General features: G+C 35.4%; 3 protein-coding genes across 5 annotated transcripts; 2 read left to right on the top strand and 1 right to left on the bottom strand.

The window, feature by feature from the left end:
- Window positions 1-6,931: 6,931 nt before the first annotated feature.
- LOC131003218 (probable ADP-ribosylation factor GTPase-activating protein AGD14) lies at window positions 6,932-11,756 on the top strand. Of its 3 annotated transcripts, XM_057929704.1 has the most exons (14): window positions 6,940-7,387; window positions 7,542-7,603; window positions 8,017-8,104; window positions 8,185-8,246; window positions 8,326-8,422; window positions 8,562-8,776; window positions 8,867-8,981; window positions 9,331-9,978; window positions 10,151-10,276; window positions 10,352-10,465; window positions 10,569-10,655; window positions 10,893-11,043; window positions 11,139-11,184; window positions 11,418-11,756. In XM_057929704.1, the coding sequence occupies exons 1-14, from the start codon at window positions 7,292-7,294 to the stop codon at window positions 11,470-11,472; spliced, it is 1,962 nt and encodes a 653-aa protein (XP_057785687.1). In that variant the 5' UTR covers window positions 6,940-7,291; the 3' UTR covers window positions 11,473-11,756. The 3 variants fall into 3 exon arrangements, with proteins under 3 accessions (XP_057785681.1, XP_057785692.1, XP_057785687.1); XM_057929698.1 differs by having other exon boundaries at window positions 6,932-7,387; window positions 8,562-8,981; XM_057929709.1 differs by lacking the exon at window positions 10,352-10,465 and having other exon boundaries at window positions 6,937-7,387; window positions 8,562-8,981.
- A 129-nt stretch (window positions 11,757-11,885) lies between these two features.
- LOC131003519 (presenilin-like protein At1g08700) lies at window positions 11,886-13,597 on the top strand. The gene has a single exon (XM_057930031.1). It carries the CDS (start codon window positions 12,115-12,117, stop codon window positions 13,429-13,431), a length of 1,317 nt encoding a protein of 438 aa, XP_057786014.1. The 5' UTR covers window positions 11,886-12,114; the 3' UTR covers window positions 13,432-13,597.
- Window positions 13,598-13,986: 389 nt separating this feature from the next.
- LOC131003981 (membrane steroid-binding protein 2-like) lies at window positions 13,987-15,647 on the bottom strand. The gene is made up of 2 exons (XM_057930556.1): window positions 15,121-15,647; window positions 13,987-14,443 (listed from the first exon to the last, which is right to left on the bottom strand). The coding sequence occupies exons 1-2, from the start codon at window positions 15,414-15,416 to the stop codon at window positions 14,167-14,169; spliced, it is 573 nt and encodes a 190-aa protein (XP_057786539.1). The 5' UTR covers window positions 15,417-15,647; the 3' UTR covers window positions 13,987-14,166.
- Window positions 15,648-16,683: the final 1,036 nt, after the last annotated feature.

Genomic DNA, 16,683 nt, shown 5'->3' with positions numbered 1-16,683 from the left:
GGCTTGAAGCATTTGCGAACCTGTTTGTCCGAATCGGAGTTCCCCGGTCGATTCCATCTCCAGGGAAGAGAGTGGCGCATATCAGGTTGGATTCAGAGGAGAAGAGACCAGAGGGTTCGACCCTTGACAAAAAAACTCCAACCCAAGAAATTTGGGCTCACAGAGGAGAAGGGACCAGAGGCTCGGCTCCGACCAAGTCGTCTCACGATCTGCCATGCCATTGATTGATAGGGATTCTGGTTAACGAACTCCAATTTTCGAAGCTGCTTCAATTATCCAATTTTTATTGATTTTCAGTGTGTTAATGAAAAATTAAGGAATTTGAAAAGAAGCGATTATGGTCCACTGTGCGCATGCTCTGGAGAAGCTGGTAGATAAATGAATAAAAACAATGTGCAATTTATTTAATGAAGTTTATTTAATGGTAGAAAATCAGTGGATTTTAAAATAAATAAGGAATAAAAAGAATGTAAATAATTTAAGTAAATCAAAAGGAAAAAGAATGAAAAATGTGTAAATACCTATATGCTAATTAAAGATTAAGAAAAGTAATCAAAAGTCATTAACACTACCCTTTTATCCCACTCATAACACATTTTCCAGCGTTCTTAGCCTCCGTGTCAATCCCCAACTGGAAGTTTATTTCATGGACGGAGGGAGTATTAAGAAAAATCATTGAAAATTAAAATATATACGTAAACTTCCTAATATGTCTATATTTATTATTTAATGATAAATTAAAATTAGAATAAATTTAAAAATTAAATAAAATATAATAATGAAAGAGTAAAAAAGCATTCCTTTTTTATGAAAATAAGATTATATAAATGAAACATCTAAAAAAAGGAAAACAAGCCTATATTATACGGGATAGAGGACTAAGAGGAGTATCTTCTTTTCTCCTTCTGAATTAAGCATTTTTTAACATCATTGTCTTTCTTTTATTTACTGTACAACAATAATTATGCTTTTTTAAGCATTAATTATCAAATAATTCACAAATTTTACTCAATTTAAAAAATTTAACATAAATTTTGAAACGTTAAAGTAATAGTAAGACCTTTTAATTTATTATATGGGTATTTAAGTTTGTCCAGTTTATTTAAGCATATAACATCTATATTTTATAAAATAACACATTTTTTTATATAGTATTCATAATTCAAGAATTAAGGTATTTGTACCTATTAACAGTTTCATTTAAGCTGATAAAAGTATGTTATTATAGGTGGCCAAAACATTTACTTTACCTTTAAAATAATAGTAAGATCTTTTAATTTATTATGAAATTAATATCTCTATTTTTTATATAAAAATTATATAAGTAAATAAAATTAAAGACCGCACGCACGACCGATGATTCGAACTAAAAATCTCAGGTATTGGGCATTAATCTCTTACCGCTAGATTCACAGACACAATATCTCTAATTTTTTATCATAAAAAGTTGACATAAATTTTTCGTAAGGCTTGGCCAACGGTAAAAGGAAAGGTTTTTTATATAGGGGTAATTGCCCATAAATAAATTATCTTTCTCCATTTTCTGGAATTGCACATCACCTTTAAATTTTAATTCGCCTCATAATACACATAACCTTTATTTTTCTTCTGGAATTGCACATGGTCAGCCAACCACCAACTGAAAAAATGACGTGGATGCCGGAAACGCCACATATACACGCCGAAAAAAAATTAATTGATGTGGCAGCCATGTAGGATTTTTTTTATTTATTTTTGCTATTAAATTCGAATTTCCAGAATATAGAATTAAGACATTAATTTCTTAAATCTCCAATTTTCTCCTAAATTCCCTAGTTCTACAATTTCCCACTTTTTACAATTGCCTTAGCGTCCAGACTTGAATTTCGATCTGCTCCACAATTGTCCTAGCGTCCAGCGATCTGCTCCACATGGCCCTAGCTGCAGCGATTACACCAACACCAAGAAAGGCTTCAGCTCCGGCGATTACACTTGCTCTAGCAATTACACCAACACGAACCAGAGGCGAAGGCTTCGGCGCACGCGACGAACCGACGACTAAGGCTCTGGTGCACAGGACGAACCAAGCAGGGAGACGAACGTGTCGCCGTTGATTTAACTTAGATTGCGATCTTTCCCCTAACATCAACTGCTAATTTGCATAGATTCCACAAACTCAATTAAAGCGAACAAGCCGACAATTTGAATTATTCATTATGCATTTGGCGTGGGTTGCTTTCTTTATCCAGGGCCTACTATGCTGAAAACTTAGTTGATATAATCCTTTTTTGGCTGGTTTAAATGCATTTATTGTTGTCGTGTTGTTGATTATGGTAGAATTGCATGAGTGATGGAAAATTGCTGTTTTCGTGGGATCTAGTGAGGGAAGGTTGCGATCAGCGATGTCAGGAGGCCAACCATTGGGTTCGGCGCAAGTCGATAAAGATCCGTCCGTTCGATAATTTGTTGCGAATGGGGAAATTGTAAAACTAGGGGAAAATTGGGGATTTGATAAATTAATGCCTTAATTCTATATTCTGGAAATTCGAATTTAATGGCCAAAAAAAAAAACCCTACATGGTTGCCACATCAATTAATTTTTTTTCGGCGTGTATATGTGGCGTTTCTGGCATCCACGTCATTTTTTCGGTTGATGGTTGGCTAGTAAACTATACCACGATCGGGCAATTTCACAAGCAAAGAACACAAAAATATTAATGTAATTATAAGGCGGATTTTAAAGGTGATGTGCAATTTCAAAAAATGGTAAAAGATAATGTATTTAAGGGCAATTACCCCTTTTATATATATCCTGGAAAAATAAAGTTGGGATTTTAGGATTAGAGTTTAAACGGTAATTTTGCCCCAAAAAACTAGTATATCAACTTTCCTATGTTCAATGGTTCAGCCCATTACTAGTTTTGGCCCAACATGGTATCCTTCAACTTTCCATCAGATTCACGGTAGCACACTATTACTAATCAAATCTAGAAATAAAAAGCATTGACCTTTCTTTTAAAAAAAAAAAAAAACATTGACCCAATTTCCCGAAAGAAAAGAAAACGTCAGGTGATCCGACTAATATATTTACATGGTCATTGCCCTTTGGAATAAACAAAATTGCAACTTTTTAGTGAAAGCTAAAGGGTATTTTTATTTTGATGAATCAAATATTTAAGTAAGAGATGGGTTATAAATGAACATAGCTACTCACAAGTTATTCGAGATTTGATTCGAAAAAAATTCGTTCGAAACTTGATTTGATAGTAAACGAGTCGAGCTTGAGCCTGATTCCGAGCTCGAGCCTAACTAAATTCTGCTTGTTAATTGAGCTCACGAATATGTTCGAATTCGATTATTCGCGAACATGTTTGCGAGTCTGTTCACGAACATTCAGTTGAACCTTCAATCGAATCTTAAACGAGTCGAGCTCGAGTAGCATATTAATTAAGAAGTTTTTCCTAAATTTTTAGCGAGTTGAACTCGAACATCATGTATACGGACATCTAATGAGCCGAGTTCGAGCTCAAGCTCGAATTCGATATTATCGAGCATCACCCGAGCTGAGCTCAAACCGAACTCGAGCTCCATAAGTAGGCGATGAGCCGAGCTCGATCAACAATATTAAAGCTCGAATCGAGCTAAAGCCGAGCTCGAACACCCGAATATTTAAACGTGTCAAGTTTGAGCTTGTTAGTATTTGGTTCGACTCGACTCGTTTACAGCCCTAAAGACGTGTGATTTTATCCATCCCATTAGATTTGATTTGTATTCTTTTTCAAGCTATTCTAGATAATTTAATTTGTTTACGTTAAAATAAATATGACACATGTATATATATATTATAATTTTTTTTTTCAAATGAATCATTCACCTATCATTAGGTTACAATTATCTGACTCTATACAACATACAACAACAATATGTATCTAGTCAAACTTTATCCCACCAAATATATAAGTCCTTGATGTATAACGAAAATTTCTTAATCTCCTGATAATTAGATTGGTTTCGTTCAAGGGGCGTTTACTTTGCATAATTGAATATTTTTATTTTCAAAAATAAGATTTCTTCAATTTCATCCTTTCAATGAGATAAGAATCAAATAAAACTAACTCAAATAATATAAATAATAAAAGATCTTGAAATATTCCCAAAATTTCAATTCATCAAAATAAACAAATTATTAGCCTTATTATTTTTTATCTATCAAAACTAATCTTTCAAATAAAGGCTCCCTTAATATAATAAAGAGTTTAACGAGTCAATCAAATATTAGTTACTTCGGAACGTAATTAAGATGACAATAGATAAATTAACTATTTAACCATTATTTTTAAAATAAGAGTATTGAGAAGCAAATTATACGAGTGCTTATATAAAAATAATATAATTTTTTTTACATGAATTTAAACAGTATTTTGAAGAACATATATCAGTACTAAATGTGAAAACCCCTCACATCATGTGCGTGAGCCATGCCTTCGAAATTAGAATAGTTATCATAAATATATTAGTTTATAATTATTATCTTATTATGCTAAACTAAAGATTCTAATTGTTTTTAGCATATACGTAGGTATATATCAATTTTTTTGTTTGTCTTTGAAATCAACATATATTCTCAAAAAAAGGAAGCATAGTCATTGGATATAAAATTTCTTGTGGGTAAAAAAAAACGGAAACAACTATTCAATTTATTAGATGGATAGTCATTAGAATGAGCCACCAAATTTTGTCGTTGATCTTCCTTATTTCGGGTGTACTTGTTTGTTAATTTAATAATAACGATTTATTTATCTTATATATATATATATATATATATATGGTGTGGTTCTAGAGAGAACTACTTTGTGAGAACGGGAGAACCATTAAATCTAATGCATCCACTGTAAAAATTAATGCATTCGCTGTTAAAAGTAATGCACTAAAAAAATTAAAAAAAAATGCTCCCTTCAGGATTCGAACCCAAAATCTGCATTCATCCAACAAGATGATGCATCCACAGTATATCTTGATGATCGAATGGCTGAAAATGGTTCTCCGGTCTTCTTTTATTTATGGTTCTTTCTTGAACCTCTCCCTATATATATATAGGGGTGGGCTAGAATAAAAACAGTCTTAAGTGTATAAAATAAATTCTAACTTAGGACCACGAATTCATCCAACAGGGTTACGAATCAACCGTAAATCTTGATGATATATATTTGTTGAAAGTATTGAAAAACATATTCTTATCAAACTATGAATAAAGTACAATGACTTACATGTGTGCGTGTGTTGGCCAAACGATAAGGAGTTAATGTTTAAGGCCAAAGGTCTTGGATTCAAATCGTATGTGACGTGATCTTTAAATTTTTTATTTAATATTATTAATTTATAAAAAAAAATTGCAATACATGTGTAACATTTTCCAGAACAAACGTAATTTTACAAAAAATACATGCGTCAGAAAAAAAAAAAAATTAAGTCAACTATTGGTCACTTTTCAGATTGTTAGTAAAGTGCAACACTTTACGCACTAATTAAACATTGCCAAAAATATGTGCGTCTGAGTTTTCTTAGATAGCGAAAATGTATCTAGAAGCAAGTTATTATGAAAAGAGACAGCACAGGTAAATTAATACGAAGTCAGCTAGAGAAGTCGACTTTATTAAAATTTAAACCCCATCTCTAATTTAGCAATTAACTAACTAATAACTCCACTAAACTATAACCACACACATATTTTATTTCAATCTGAAAATTTAAAATGCCCATGTTCATTAAATCTATATGAAAAATATTCATTTTTATAAATATATGTATTTTATGTCTAAATGGACTAAAAGGATGTTTAGTTGGGCCTATAAGCTCCTTAAAATAGATTATAAATTGTTAAAAAGCTTAGCTTTTTAAAATGTTTGGTAAAATAAGCTCTTAAAGAATTTATTAGTTATAAAATAAGCTCCCAAAAAAATAAGTTCATCTACCCAAACTTATTTTCTCATTATCTTAGCAATACTCATTTTACAAAAATAACTCAACTACAATTTTTTATTTTCATCATATATCATTCTAATTTTACCTATTTTCAACAAAGATTCTCTCTCTAATTGAAAGTTCTCTCTCTAATGCATAAACTCATTACTCAAACACTTATAAACTCTTTAAAGTAAGCTTAGTCAAACACACTCTAAGTTACCCCTAATGCTTCAATTATTATTGTACTTAATAAACAATACCTTACACATTTTTGATCAATTTTTAAAAAGAGAACGATTTGACAACTATAAAAAGATACATATAGTTGCTACTCGAGCAACTAGATGGTTTAGTCATCCATTCATCAACTAGATACACTTTTGACTTATAGCTGCCAAATCTTTCTATTTTTCAGATTTTTTTCACACATTTCGACTAGCTCATCTAACATCCAACCAAATGATCTGAATGCTTGGACGAATAGATGCACTTTGACTGATAACCATCAAATTATTCTCATTTTTAGATTAAGGTCTCAAATTCTCATTTTTAGATTTTGTATTTGTATAAGAAATGTGTAGTACTTTTTACTAAGAAATGGAGTACAAAAAAAAACAAGCAAAATCATCATTTAAATTTATTTACGTTTTTCCACTTAATTTAAGTATATCTATATTTATATAAGAACACATTTTTTATATAGTTCTCATAATTTAAGAATTAAGGTATTTTTACCTATTAACAGTTTCATTTAAGCTGATAAAAGTATGTTGCATATAGGTGGCCAAAAAATTTACTCCACTACCTTTATAATTAAAACAAAACAATTAGTACTAAAATTTTGAAATGGCTGTGGAGATTCAATTATCTTTTTAAATAATACAGCTGTCTCATTTAACTGCCAGCTCCAGCCTGCGGAATCCAGATGCATTGTTCAAGATTTGGGTTCTAATTAACGCCTACTTTTTACTAAAGCGGCATGCAAAAATATACATCTGCCACTGCCAGCACTAATCCCCTCCCTCCAGACCGACGCACAACCCCTAAAGCATATCGTACTAGCCAAAAGAAGCGCAGCACGCCAGGATCTCTCCTGGCGTTAGGGTTTTTAAACGGCCAATAATTATTCAATCATCAACATCATTACCCAAAATTGAATTACCCGACATAGGAGAGAGAGTGAGATAGTAAAGAGAGAGAGCCATAGCTGATTCAAAGCTAGCTTCTGTCGATTCTATTTGAAAACAAAAGGAAACTCTCTCTCACACACACTCGAATATCAGTTTAACAAATTTCCCTTTCAGATTATTTGGCTTCTTAGTGGATTCGATTTTTTTTTGTTTCGAAAATGGGTAGCAAAAGGGAAGAAGAGAGAAACGAGAAGATTATAAGGGGTCTCATGAAGCTTCCTCCTAATCGTCGATGCATTAACTGCAACAGCTTGGTATTATTGTTTCCCTTTAAAGTTTCCTTGAGCTTCTGCTAATTCATTATGTAGTTGCATTGCTTGTACGAATATGCAGTAAAAAAATTGAATAATTAGGTTAATTATTTGTGCGAAGGAGATTGACGTTTAACTTATATTTTGTGGGGTGCAGGGTCCTCAATATGTATGCACAAACTTTTGGACGTTTATTTGTACTACATGTAGTGGAATACAGTAAGTAATTTTCAAATTTTTTATGTTTTGTGAATTAGGAAGTTTTGAAATGCTCAGAATTTGTTTATTCATGATCGATAATGCTTTTTTCATTTCCTTTTATGGTCAATGATTATAATGGGAATCACTGCATTAACAATTTATGCTGCATATGGTTAGAGGGCTGAGGGCCGCATTCTCGTTTTCTGTTGGAATGAAGATAACATTGGTAGTTGGATTCTAGAGCATAAGATAATTTAAGTAAAATAAAAGACAACTAGATCATTGTGCTGTGTGATATTTGGTTATAGGCCTGTGATTTTTTATTTTTATAGATTTGATTTTGCCCTAGCCACCAAGCTATGGTTATCTGCGTTCTTCTAATTCTGCCACTGCGATCTTCTAAACTCTTTTTGACTCTGTTTCTGTTGCAGTCGTGAGTTCACACATCGTGTCAAGTCAGTTTCCATGGCCAAATTTACTTTTCAAGAAGTGGATGCTCTTCAGAAAGGAGGTAATCAGGTAAAGAAATTCTCTAAGCTTCATCTAGCTGTACGTAGATGATGGCTTTCGTTGACTATATATGAACATTGGTCTTGCAGCGTGCGAGGGAGTTATTTTTGAAGGCCTGGGATCCTGAGAGGAACAGACTTGTGGATAATAGGTTACAGTTATATCATCTTGTTAAATGATAGAACTGCTTGTTTGAACATTGGAATTTAACTTGTGTTTCTTTCTTTCAGCAATATTGATAAACTTCGAGACTTCATAAAGAACGTATACGTTGATAAAAAGTATTCCATGGAGAAGTCTTCTGATAGGCCTCCAAGAGATCCACAGGTTGTACTTCTGGACCAAAAACTGTATGATTTTTGGACAACTATGTTTTGTTCTTTTCTTTTCTTTATTATGTTTTCCTTTTAATTTGTGAAGACCTTTTCCATCAACGTTAACACTACGCTGAACTTACATTTGATAGAGCTTAAGAAGCCAAGACGACGAAATGAGGCGAGCAAGCTCATATCATTCGTACTCTCAAAGTCCGCCATATGATTTTCAATATGAAGAAAGGCGGTACGGGAAACATGCACCCTCACTCACTAGAAAGCCTGGTTCAGATCGAGGACTTTATGAGGGAAAGCTTGCTGGTTTTTTGAGTCCCAACCGTTTAAGTGATTATGCAAAGAATGACAGGTTTTCGAAAGACGGTTCTTATTCCAGAATGTCAGATTATTCTGGTAATCGTGGAATTGATCTTTTCATATCTGATGTTTTATCAACTAGTTCCCAGAAAGAAACTGGAAGCCCATTTAGTGAAGCTTCAAGAGATATCTCAAATGAAGCGCCCTCGTTACATAAATCAGATGCAATTAACAGCAAATTCCATCCTCAGCCTCAGGTAATATTGTCTGTGTCGCATCTGCATTTTGAACAATTTGGTGCTTCAAAAATAATATCTTGACTGTTTTTCTTTGAGAAAATAATGTTATCTTGCTTTTTTATTTGTTGAAATATTAACATATCCTTATGAAGGCTCATTTTATGTCCTTTTCAAAATATTTATGATAAAATGAGAAAACCATTTACTATATATGGTCTGATTCAATCACAAGAAAAACACATCTCTATGATGAAACCAACCATTTGAAGAATTTCCTTATTTTTATACACTTATGTGTTAACTTATAATGATTTTGGTCAAATAGTTCAGACACTTGTAACTGACTCTAGTGTATTCTTCTGGGCAGAGAACTGCATCCTTAGGAAGCTTTGGATCTTTTGATAGCAGTTCAACGTCTTTCAAATCAGTTCATTCTACGAGCTTTCCTGAAGTTGGGTCTGAACTTGGACATTCTGCTGAGGTTTCCCATGAAAAATCTATACCTGTCCCTTCTCTACCCCAATCTTCAGTGTCTGGGGCCTTTGATGGCTTGGACCTCTTCAGTTCACCTTTTGCACCACAAAATTGCTCTTCTACACCTCCAACTGGTAGTAATTCTCAATTTCCAGGGTCATCATTGGCACAATCTGTTGACGTCATCCAACAGTCTGCCACCTCTACAGTTCCATCGTTCTCCAAGCAACAACCATCAGAAATCCTACAACCTTCACCACTAGACTTGTTCACCTCACCGTTTCAGCAGCAATCTGCTGCATCTAACAAGGAAAATGCCTCTAACATGGTGATGCCAAATGATGGAGGATGGGCAACTTTTGATATGCCTCAGAACATTGTGCCCATCAGTACTGAAAAATCTGCTCCGACTGCAGTGCCATCTTCTGATGGAAGTGTTCTAGGAAACTTTAACCCATTTTCCACCGATCAGAGTTCCTCATTTCAAGCTACTGCTGGTCATGAACCTTCGGCATCTACATTTACTTTTGAAACCACTGATGTGAGTACTATCCTATTATAATTTAGAATTAGCAGTTATTTTCCCCTTTTTTGCTTGACAATTTATAGAATTTCAAGACATCATTCGAGTCATGTATGGAAACCACTTCAAATTTGTTTGTAATAATAAACAAACACTTGTAGATATAATTTAGCTCAAATGTATATTGCAGTACTGGAATACATTTGATGCTGCGGATGAAGGACATCCCACCCAAAATGTTCTCGAAATTAATGAACAAGCTGCTCTGCAATCTGCTTCTGATGCTGAGAAGTTGCTTGGCGATGGTGGATATGAGGTTGCCACATCCCTTTTAAATCTTTAAAAAACCGTTTCTCTTCTTGGATTTGTTTACTAACTTCCTTTATTTCAGTCTTTGAATGATCATGGCAGGGTAACAACTTCAAGTGAGAGTGAACCACCATCTTCCAGCTTATTGTCACACTCCGATATAACACTAAATGACTTTCCCATGGGTTCACCAGTGGTACTTTTGTTTTCTTTAATCGAGCTTAATAATCGTATCTGGTGGACTCCTTTGTCGTTAGTGATCCATTCAGTATTTGATGGCTTGTTTCTTACTGGTATAGGCTGGCGTGGATTCATTTGCAACCGATCACAAGCCTAGCAATCCATTTGATCTGCCCTATGATTCAGACATGGAATCTAAAAATATGGTTCGTACACTTTGTGCTTGCTGCATGACTTATTAGGGCATGTTATAAATTTTGAAATGACCATTCTTTAAATGTATTTGGATATATTTAATCTTCCTCAATTCTTTAGCTTATTTGGATTGGTTATTTATCTATCTATCAATCAATCACATTTGGCCTCAGTTTCTGTTTTTGTATATTGGGAAAACTTCTATTAGGACACTGTACTGTTATAATGATATGATGTTTTGTATATAGTCTCAGTTCTGGAACATGAGCTCTTTGCAAGTAGCTTTGCCAAATCTCCAGATACCAGCTACTTACGATGGTGGAATAAATCAACCCTGGTTTCCCCAAAATTCAGTTCCCTCCTTTGTCCCTGGTGGAGTTTCGTTCGACTCATCTGGTGGTAAGTTCCTCTTCAACAACTATATATATATATATATATATATATATTTTAAAGTCCTATTATCCATCACTCCACACTACGCTCTTCTTCTGCAGGCTCTTTGGGATTTATAGCAGGACAAGCACCAAACACCTCAATAGCGTGAGCCCCTTTATTCTAAGTATTTTACATTGAGTTAGGTTATATCAGTTAAAAACCAAATTAAATCAAAATGTTGTGAGCCAGCTCTCATTTTTGGTGGGGTGGGCAGCAGAAGGAGATTACACAATGCAGGAATTATATGAAAAACCTCAAGAGAATAATACATCTTAGATTGTCACTATTGTTTTGTTTCTTAGGATTTTAGTCTCATCAGATTGCTCTTGTTCTTTCAGGAGTATCCATGTTGAAGGCCCTGTTGCCTCCGTTGGTGGAAACCCTTTTGCCTAGTCACAAAATTTCTTCATCTGTGTCGTCGGATCCTCTTCATAGAAAGAGAAACAGTGGCTGCATCATTGACAAAACAAGAGATCATCTATGGAGTTAATCTGACAAAACAAGTCAGCTACTTTCTGCGGATTATCAACAGCTGATTTTTCTATCAAGTTAATCTGTAGCAGAACTTCAAGTTAATATCTCTCTAATTGTAGTTGCTTTAATAGCATGATTGCAACACTAATGTAAGATTATGATTCCTGATTCTATTTTAATCTATATTTCCCACTTTTACTTCATGTCATGCCTAGTGTACTTTTTCGCCATGAATTTTTCTGTGTAACGAAGCAAGCAAACTTCCAATTGTATTAATTCACAATTGTATTTGAGAGGGGAGCTATTATTAATATTAATAATCAGAATGAAAATAAGCAAAGTGAGCTTTCCCAATATGTGTGATCTATATTTTCAACAGTAATAAATACCGCAGTTGTGTACTAGTCTTCGTTCCTACCCCCTGAGACAAAAAAGCTCCAAAACCTCTGATTTTTTTTAATTTAATCCGCTACAGATTTCCCCTCCAATCCGCCCCCAATTCGACCGCTCCCTCACCGATCCCGCCGCCGCTCTCCCCGTCGCCGATAACGGACAGCGGAAATGGAGAGTGGAAGCGTTCTGGAAACCATCGGCCAAGAGATAATCGGCGTGATGGCGCCTGTCTCCGTCTGCATGCTTCTCGTCGTCCTCCTCGTCTACACTGTCTACAACCCCTCCTCCTCCGCCGCCGCCACCACCATCCGCACCGCCGCCAATTTGGTCTACATGGAGTCCCCGACCGATTCCACCGCGCAGAAGCTCGAGGGAGCCATCCTCAACGCCGTTGTTTTCATCGTCATCATAACTCTAGTCACCTTCCTCCTAGTCCTCCTCTACTACTACCGCTTCAACAATTTCCTCCTCTACTACACCCGCTTCTCCGTGTTCCTGATCTTCTCCGCCATGGGCAGCTCGATTCTGATCTCCATCGTCCAGAGATTCAACATCCCCATCGACGCCGCCACGTTCTACGTTTTGCTGTTCAATTTCACCGTATTGGGCACGATCTCCGTGTTCTCGGATGGGATTCCTATAATTGTGAAGCAGAGCACTATGGTGGTGTTGGGGATTATTGTGGCGGCGTGGTTTTCGCGGCTGCCGGAGTGGACGACGTGGATTGTGTTGGTGGCGCTGGCATTGTACGATTTGGCCGCCGTCTTGGCGCCAGGCGGGCCGCTGAAGTTACTGGTAGAGCTTGCATCTAGCCGGGAAGAGGAATTGCCTGCATTGGTCTACGAGTGTAGACCAAATGTAGGGAGGAATTCTGGAGCTAGGGTTTCAAATTTGGGGTTTTTGGTAGCAGCAGGGGTTGGTATGAGTAGTGATAACAACACTAGTAATAGTGATAACTCTAATGGCTCGGTAGAGTTACAAGAATTATTGAGGAATGGGGATAGGAACGACACTGCAATTGAGAGAGAGCATTTGGTGATTGGTGTTGATGAAGATGATAGGAGTAGTGGAGGTGAGATTGAGGAGGTGAGAGAAGAAGCAGGAGAGATGGCAGCGTTGATGGGAGATGGCGATTCAATTGAAAGGCGGTCTCATCCAAATGGTAGATTGTGGCGAGGAAGTGAGAGACAAGGGATTGAAATGGAGGACTTGAATCCGAGAGGGATAAAGCTGGGTATGGGGGATTTCATCTTCTACAGCGTGCTTGTGGGAAGGGCGGCAATGTATGATCTGATGACTGTATATGCTTGTTATCTCGCCATCATATCAGGACTCGGATGCACGCTCATATTGCTGGCTGTCTGTCGTCATGCATTGCCAGCACTTCCTATTTCGATTACTTTGGGGGTCGTATTTTACTTCTTGACCAGGCTGTTCATGGAGCCGTTCGTTGTTGGGGCTTCTACTAATTTGATCATGTTCTGATAACTTTTGCTGATTTAAGGGGCATATGTAACAATGAATGCTTCCGCCCCATTTCTTACACTTACGGAAAACTTCTTGCAATCACAGGTCTGATTTGTTCATTGATTCCTAAAAAAATTGTTGATATGTTTGTCTTGAAAATGCAATCAGCGGAAATTGTTCATCAGCATAGTGTTGTCTCTCTGTTAATTTTATGGTGCTATGATCATTTGAGAGAATGAAACTTGGAATGACTCTAAATGATAGTAGCACGATGCACACCTATGTGGAAACTAGAGTAGTTCAAGGTTAAGACAGAAATTCAAGTAACTACGCTGTTATATCTAGTTCGATCCTGGTACATGATGTTCTAGATAAAGATGATTTCGATGCTGTCCTTTATACGTCGAGGAATGCCAGTTCCTTGTTGTTGAACCTTTTAGATGCATTGCTTGCAAAGTCATCCTAAGTGATTTCTTTACTTTTAGTGGCAGTACGCAGCCAACAACTTATATCTTCAACTTCAAGTCTAGATGGTTGCATCGTAATGATGATGAGTGAAACCATTGATGCATGTAGAGGAAATAGTGAGATTTATTACCAATTTTCCATACAAACCAGTCTAGTCACCATAACTGATCAAAGCATTCTAAACAAAATATCAAGACAGTTTCGATGGAGATATGCGAGACTATGCTGTTAGCCCAAAAAGGCGAGGAGAAGTATTTGGTCATCGATGTCTCCTACTGCTGCAATTCATTTCTCTGCTTTGTTTTCTTCTGATTTATCTTCATCACCAACATTTTCAGTTTCTTTGGATCCCGATGAGGCATTCTTGGAAAATAATTGACCAACCTTAACATATTTCTCCATGAACTTATATTCCCAGTCCTGCAGAACCTCCAGCTCTGACTCACTCAGGCCTTCAATATTCCCAGTAAGGTCTTTGGGGTCGAACGACATGAGAGCCAGGGCTCTGCTTGCATCCCTACCAGCAAACAGTGCATACGGGCCACCGGGCCCATAGAACATCCTGCCATAACAGACTTATGTTATTCTTATGAACAAACAAGGGGGAAAATAGAATTATTACCGCACATGGAACCAAATATAACTTGTGTGCTATATGAATATGATAATAACATAACACTACATTACAACACTTAAAAATCCCCAACAGATGTTGACACTTGCAGAAAGATGCATACATAGCATCAAAATCCAGTTTATACATGAAACGTGAAAGTTAATGCAGCAAGAATTTGTCTCTCTCGATTTTGAAAGATCAAAAGGGCAAACGGTTTTCCTGGTCGCTGATTGATGTCCGTTAGTTTCTATATTCCTATCTTGCTGGTAACACATTACCACATTGCAGCTGACAAATAAAGCTTAGATGAACAGTGACACAAGAAGATTTCTCCAATTCCAATCCACATCTCATAAATCCCTAATCAAACAAACCCCTATCTCGACTACGTTCTGAGTCAAGGGCACTAAACATTCAATTCAACTTGAGAAGACCACAAAGTAACACAGCTCAAATAAGCGACAACTCTCCATTATCTTCTTATATGCAAGTCTGTAGAAAACTTTGGCGAGATTTAGCCCTACCCGACCCCCAATTTGTCAAAATACTACAATCGCAATCGCTGTACTACTCTTCACAGAGAGAGAGACAGAAAATTGATTACTAAGGTGGGGATAATTGACCTGGAACGAGAGACGTCGTAGATCTGTCCTTTGATAGCCATGAGTAAGGGCTTGTTGGGATCGGAGCCATCGTATGCTCTCAAATCCTCCTCGGTGACATCGCCCATCTGAACCGGCTCGCGGAGGGCAATCTCGTTAGCCCTTTTGACGGCGGCGTAGTCGTCCGCCGCCACAAACATGCCGGCCACCACCTTGTAAGTGACGTACATGAGCGCCAGGATAGTGAAGAACGCCGTCGGCGACAGACCCGTGTAGTTGTTGATCGCCTCCGTCACAGTCTGCCACACCGCCGCCATGCTTTTGGTTGCTCAATTCTGATCAATTGGTGTAGCTACGTAGTATTCAGCTCAAGCATATAATTCTCTTTAATTTCGATAACCTCAAAGAAATGAATTGCTGAATTCAAATGTGGTTGGTGAAATAAGTCATAGATAGACTCATAGTTGGTGTACTCCAATCCACTACAATCTTAATTCAAAGTCTAAATAATCTTAAACTGTTGAATTCATCTCAAAAAAATATTTTATATTTTAAAAACTTTAAATTATATATAAAATTATATAGATGATGTACGTAAAGAACCTAAAATTATAAATTTACAAATTTCAATAGCAAATATATATATAGGGCTATATATAGTTAGTTAGTCAGTTAGTTAGATTATAGTGAGAATGGTCTTTTATGTGCGAAATGAGAAAACTGCACAATTCAGTTATAGTGTTGCATAAGCTACTTGTAATGACTGAATAATGCTATTCAATTAGTAGTTGATAAAATTTGCGCGCGCTCCTTCCAAAAATCGAACATAGGTAAATTTTCGGCCCCTCTAAATAAAATATGAGTCATATAATTTGAAAATCTAACACTAATAATTCATTTTCATTTCTTACCAAATTTGTTCATTCTCATTTTATCATAGTAATTTTAAATCACACCTTAAATATGTTGAAAAGTTAATCTATTTTTAATTTTTATTTTTATTTTTATTTTTCTTATTATAGCATATTTAAATGGAAGTATGTAAATGGAATATTAAGAAAATAATGGCGGTTTCTTAAAAAAAGTTAATCACAGTTAATTCTTTGGGCATAATTAAACGTGTCAACTAACTTTACAATTATATTAATTTGAATTTTGTAAAAGTTACAACTTTAATTTTTCTATTATTTATAAAATTTTCATCTAAATCAATTCGAAATCAATTTTCAAATTGAAAGTTACATTTTTAATATAGTATAGATATATCAAATTAAAGCTTGTATCTTGATCTTTAATTCAAGATCCATATTGCATATAATTTTATGAACGAAGATTTAAAAAAAATAATAAAATTAAAGAAAATAAATTAAAAAAGCTGATCTTTTTATGCACAAAATTATTTGCTATTTTCATTTTCTTAAATCCAAATGCAATTTCTCAATCTATTGCTAAAAAGGAAAGAAGCAGTTTTTGGTGCCTTTCTTTTAAACGTGGGATTGCAATTTTAATTAAGTTATTTACTCAATTTTTGAATATATACAATAAGTCATTATTTTTAAAGAAATCACAAAATTACCATTGAAA

Source organism: Salvia miltiorrhiza, chromosome 1 (assembly GCF_028751815.1).
Source record: "Salvia miltiorrhiza cultivar Shanhuang (shh) chromosome 1, IMPLAD_Smil_shh, whole genome shotgun sequence".
In the NCBI taxonomy this organism is placed as follows: domain Eukaryota; kingdom Viridiplantae; phylum Streptophyta; class Magnoliopsida; order Lamiales; family Lamiaceae; genus Salvia; species Salvia miltiorrhiza.
This window is presented reverse-complemented; position numbering and strand designations above follow the sequence as displayed.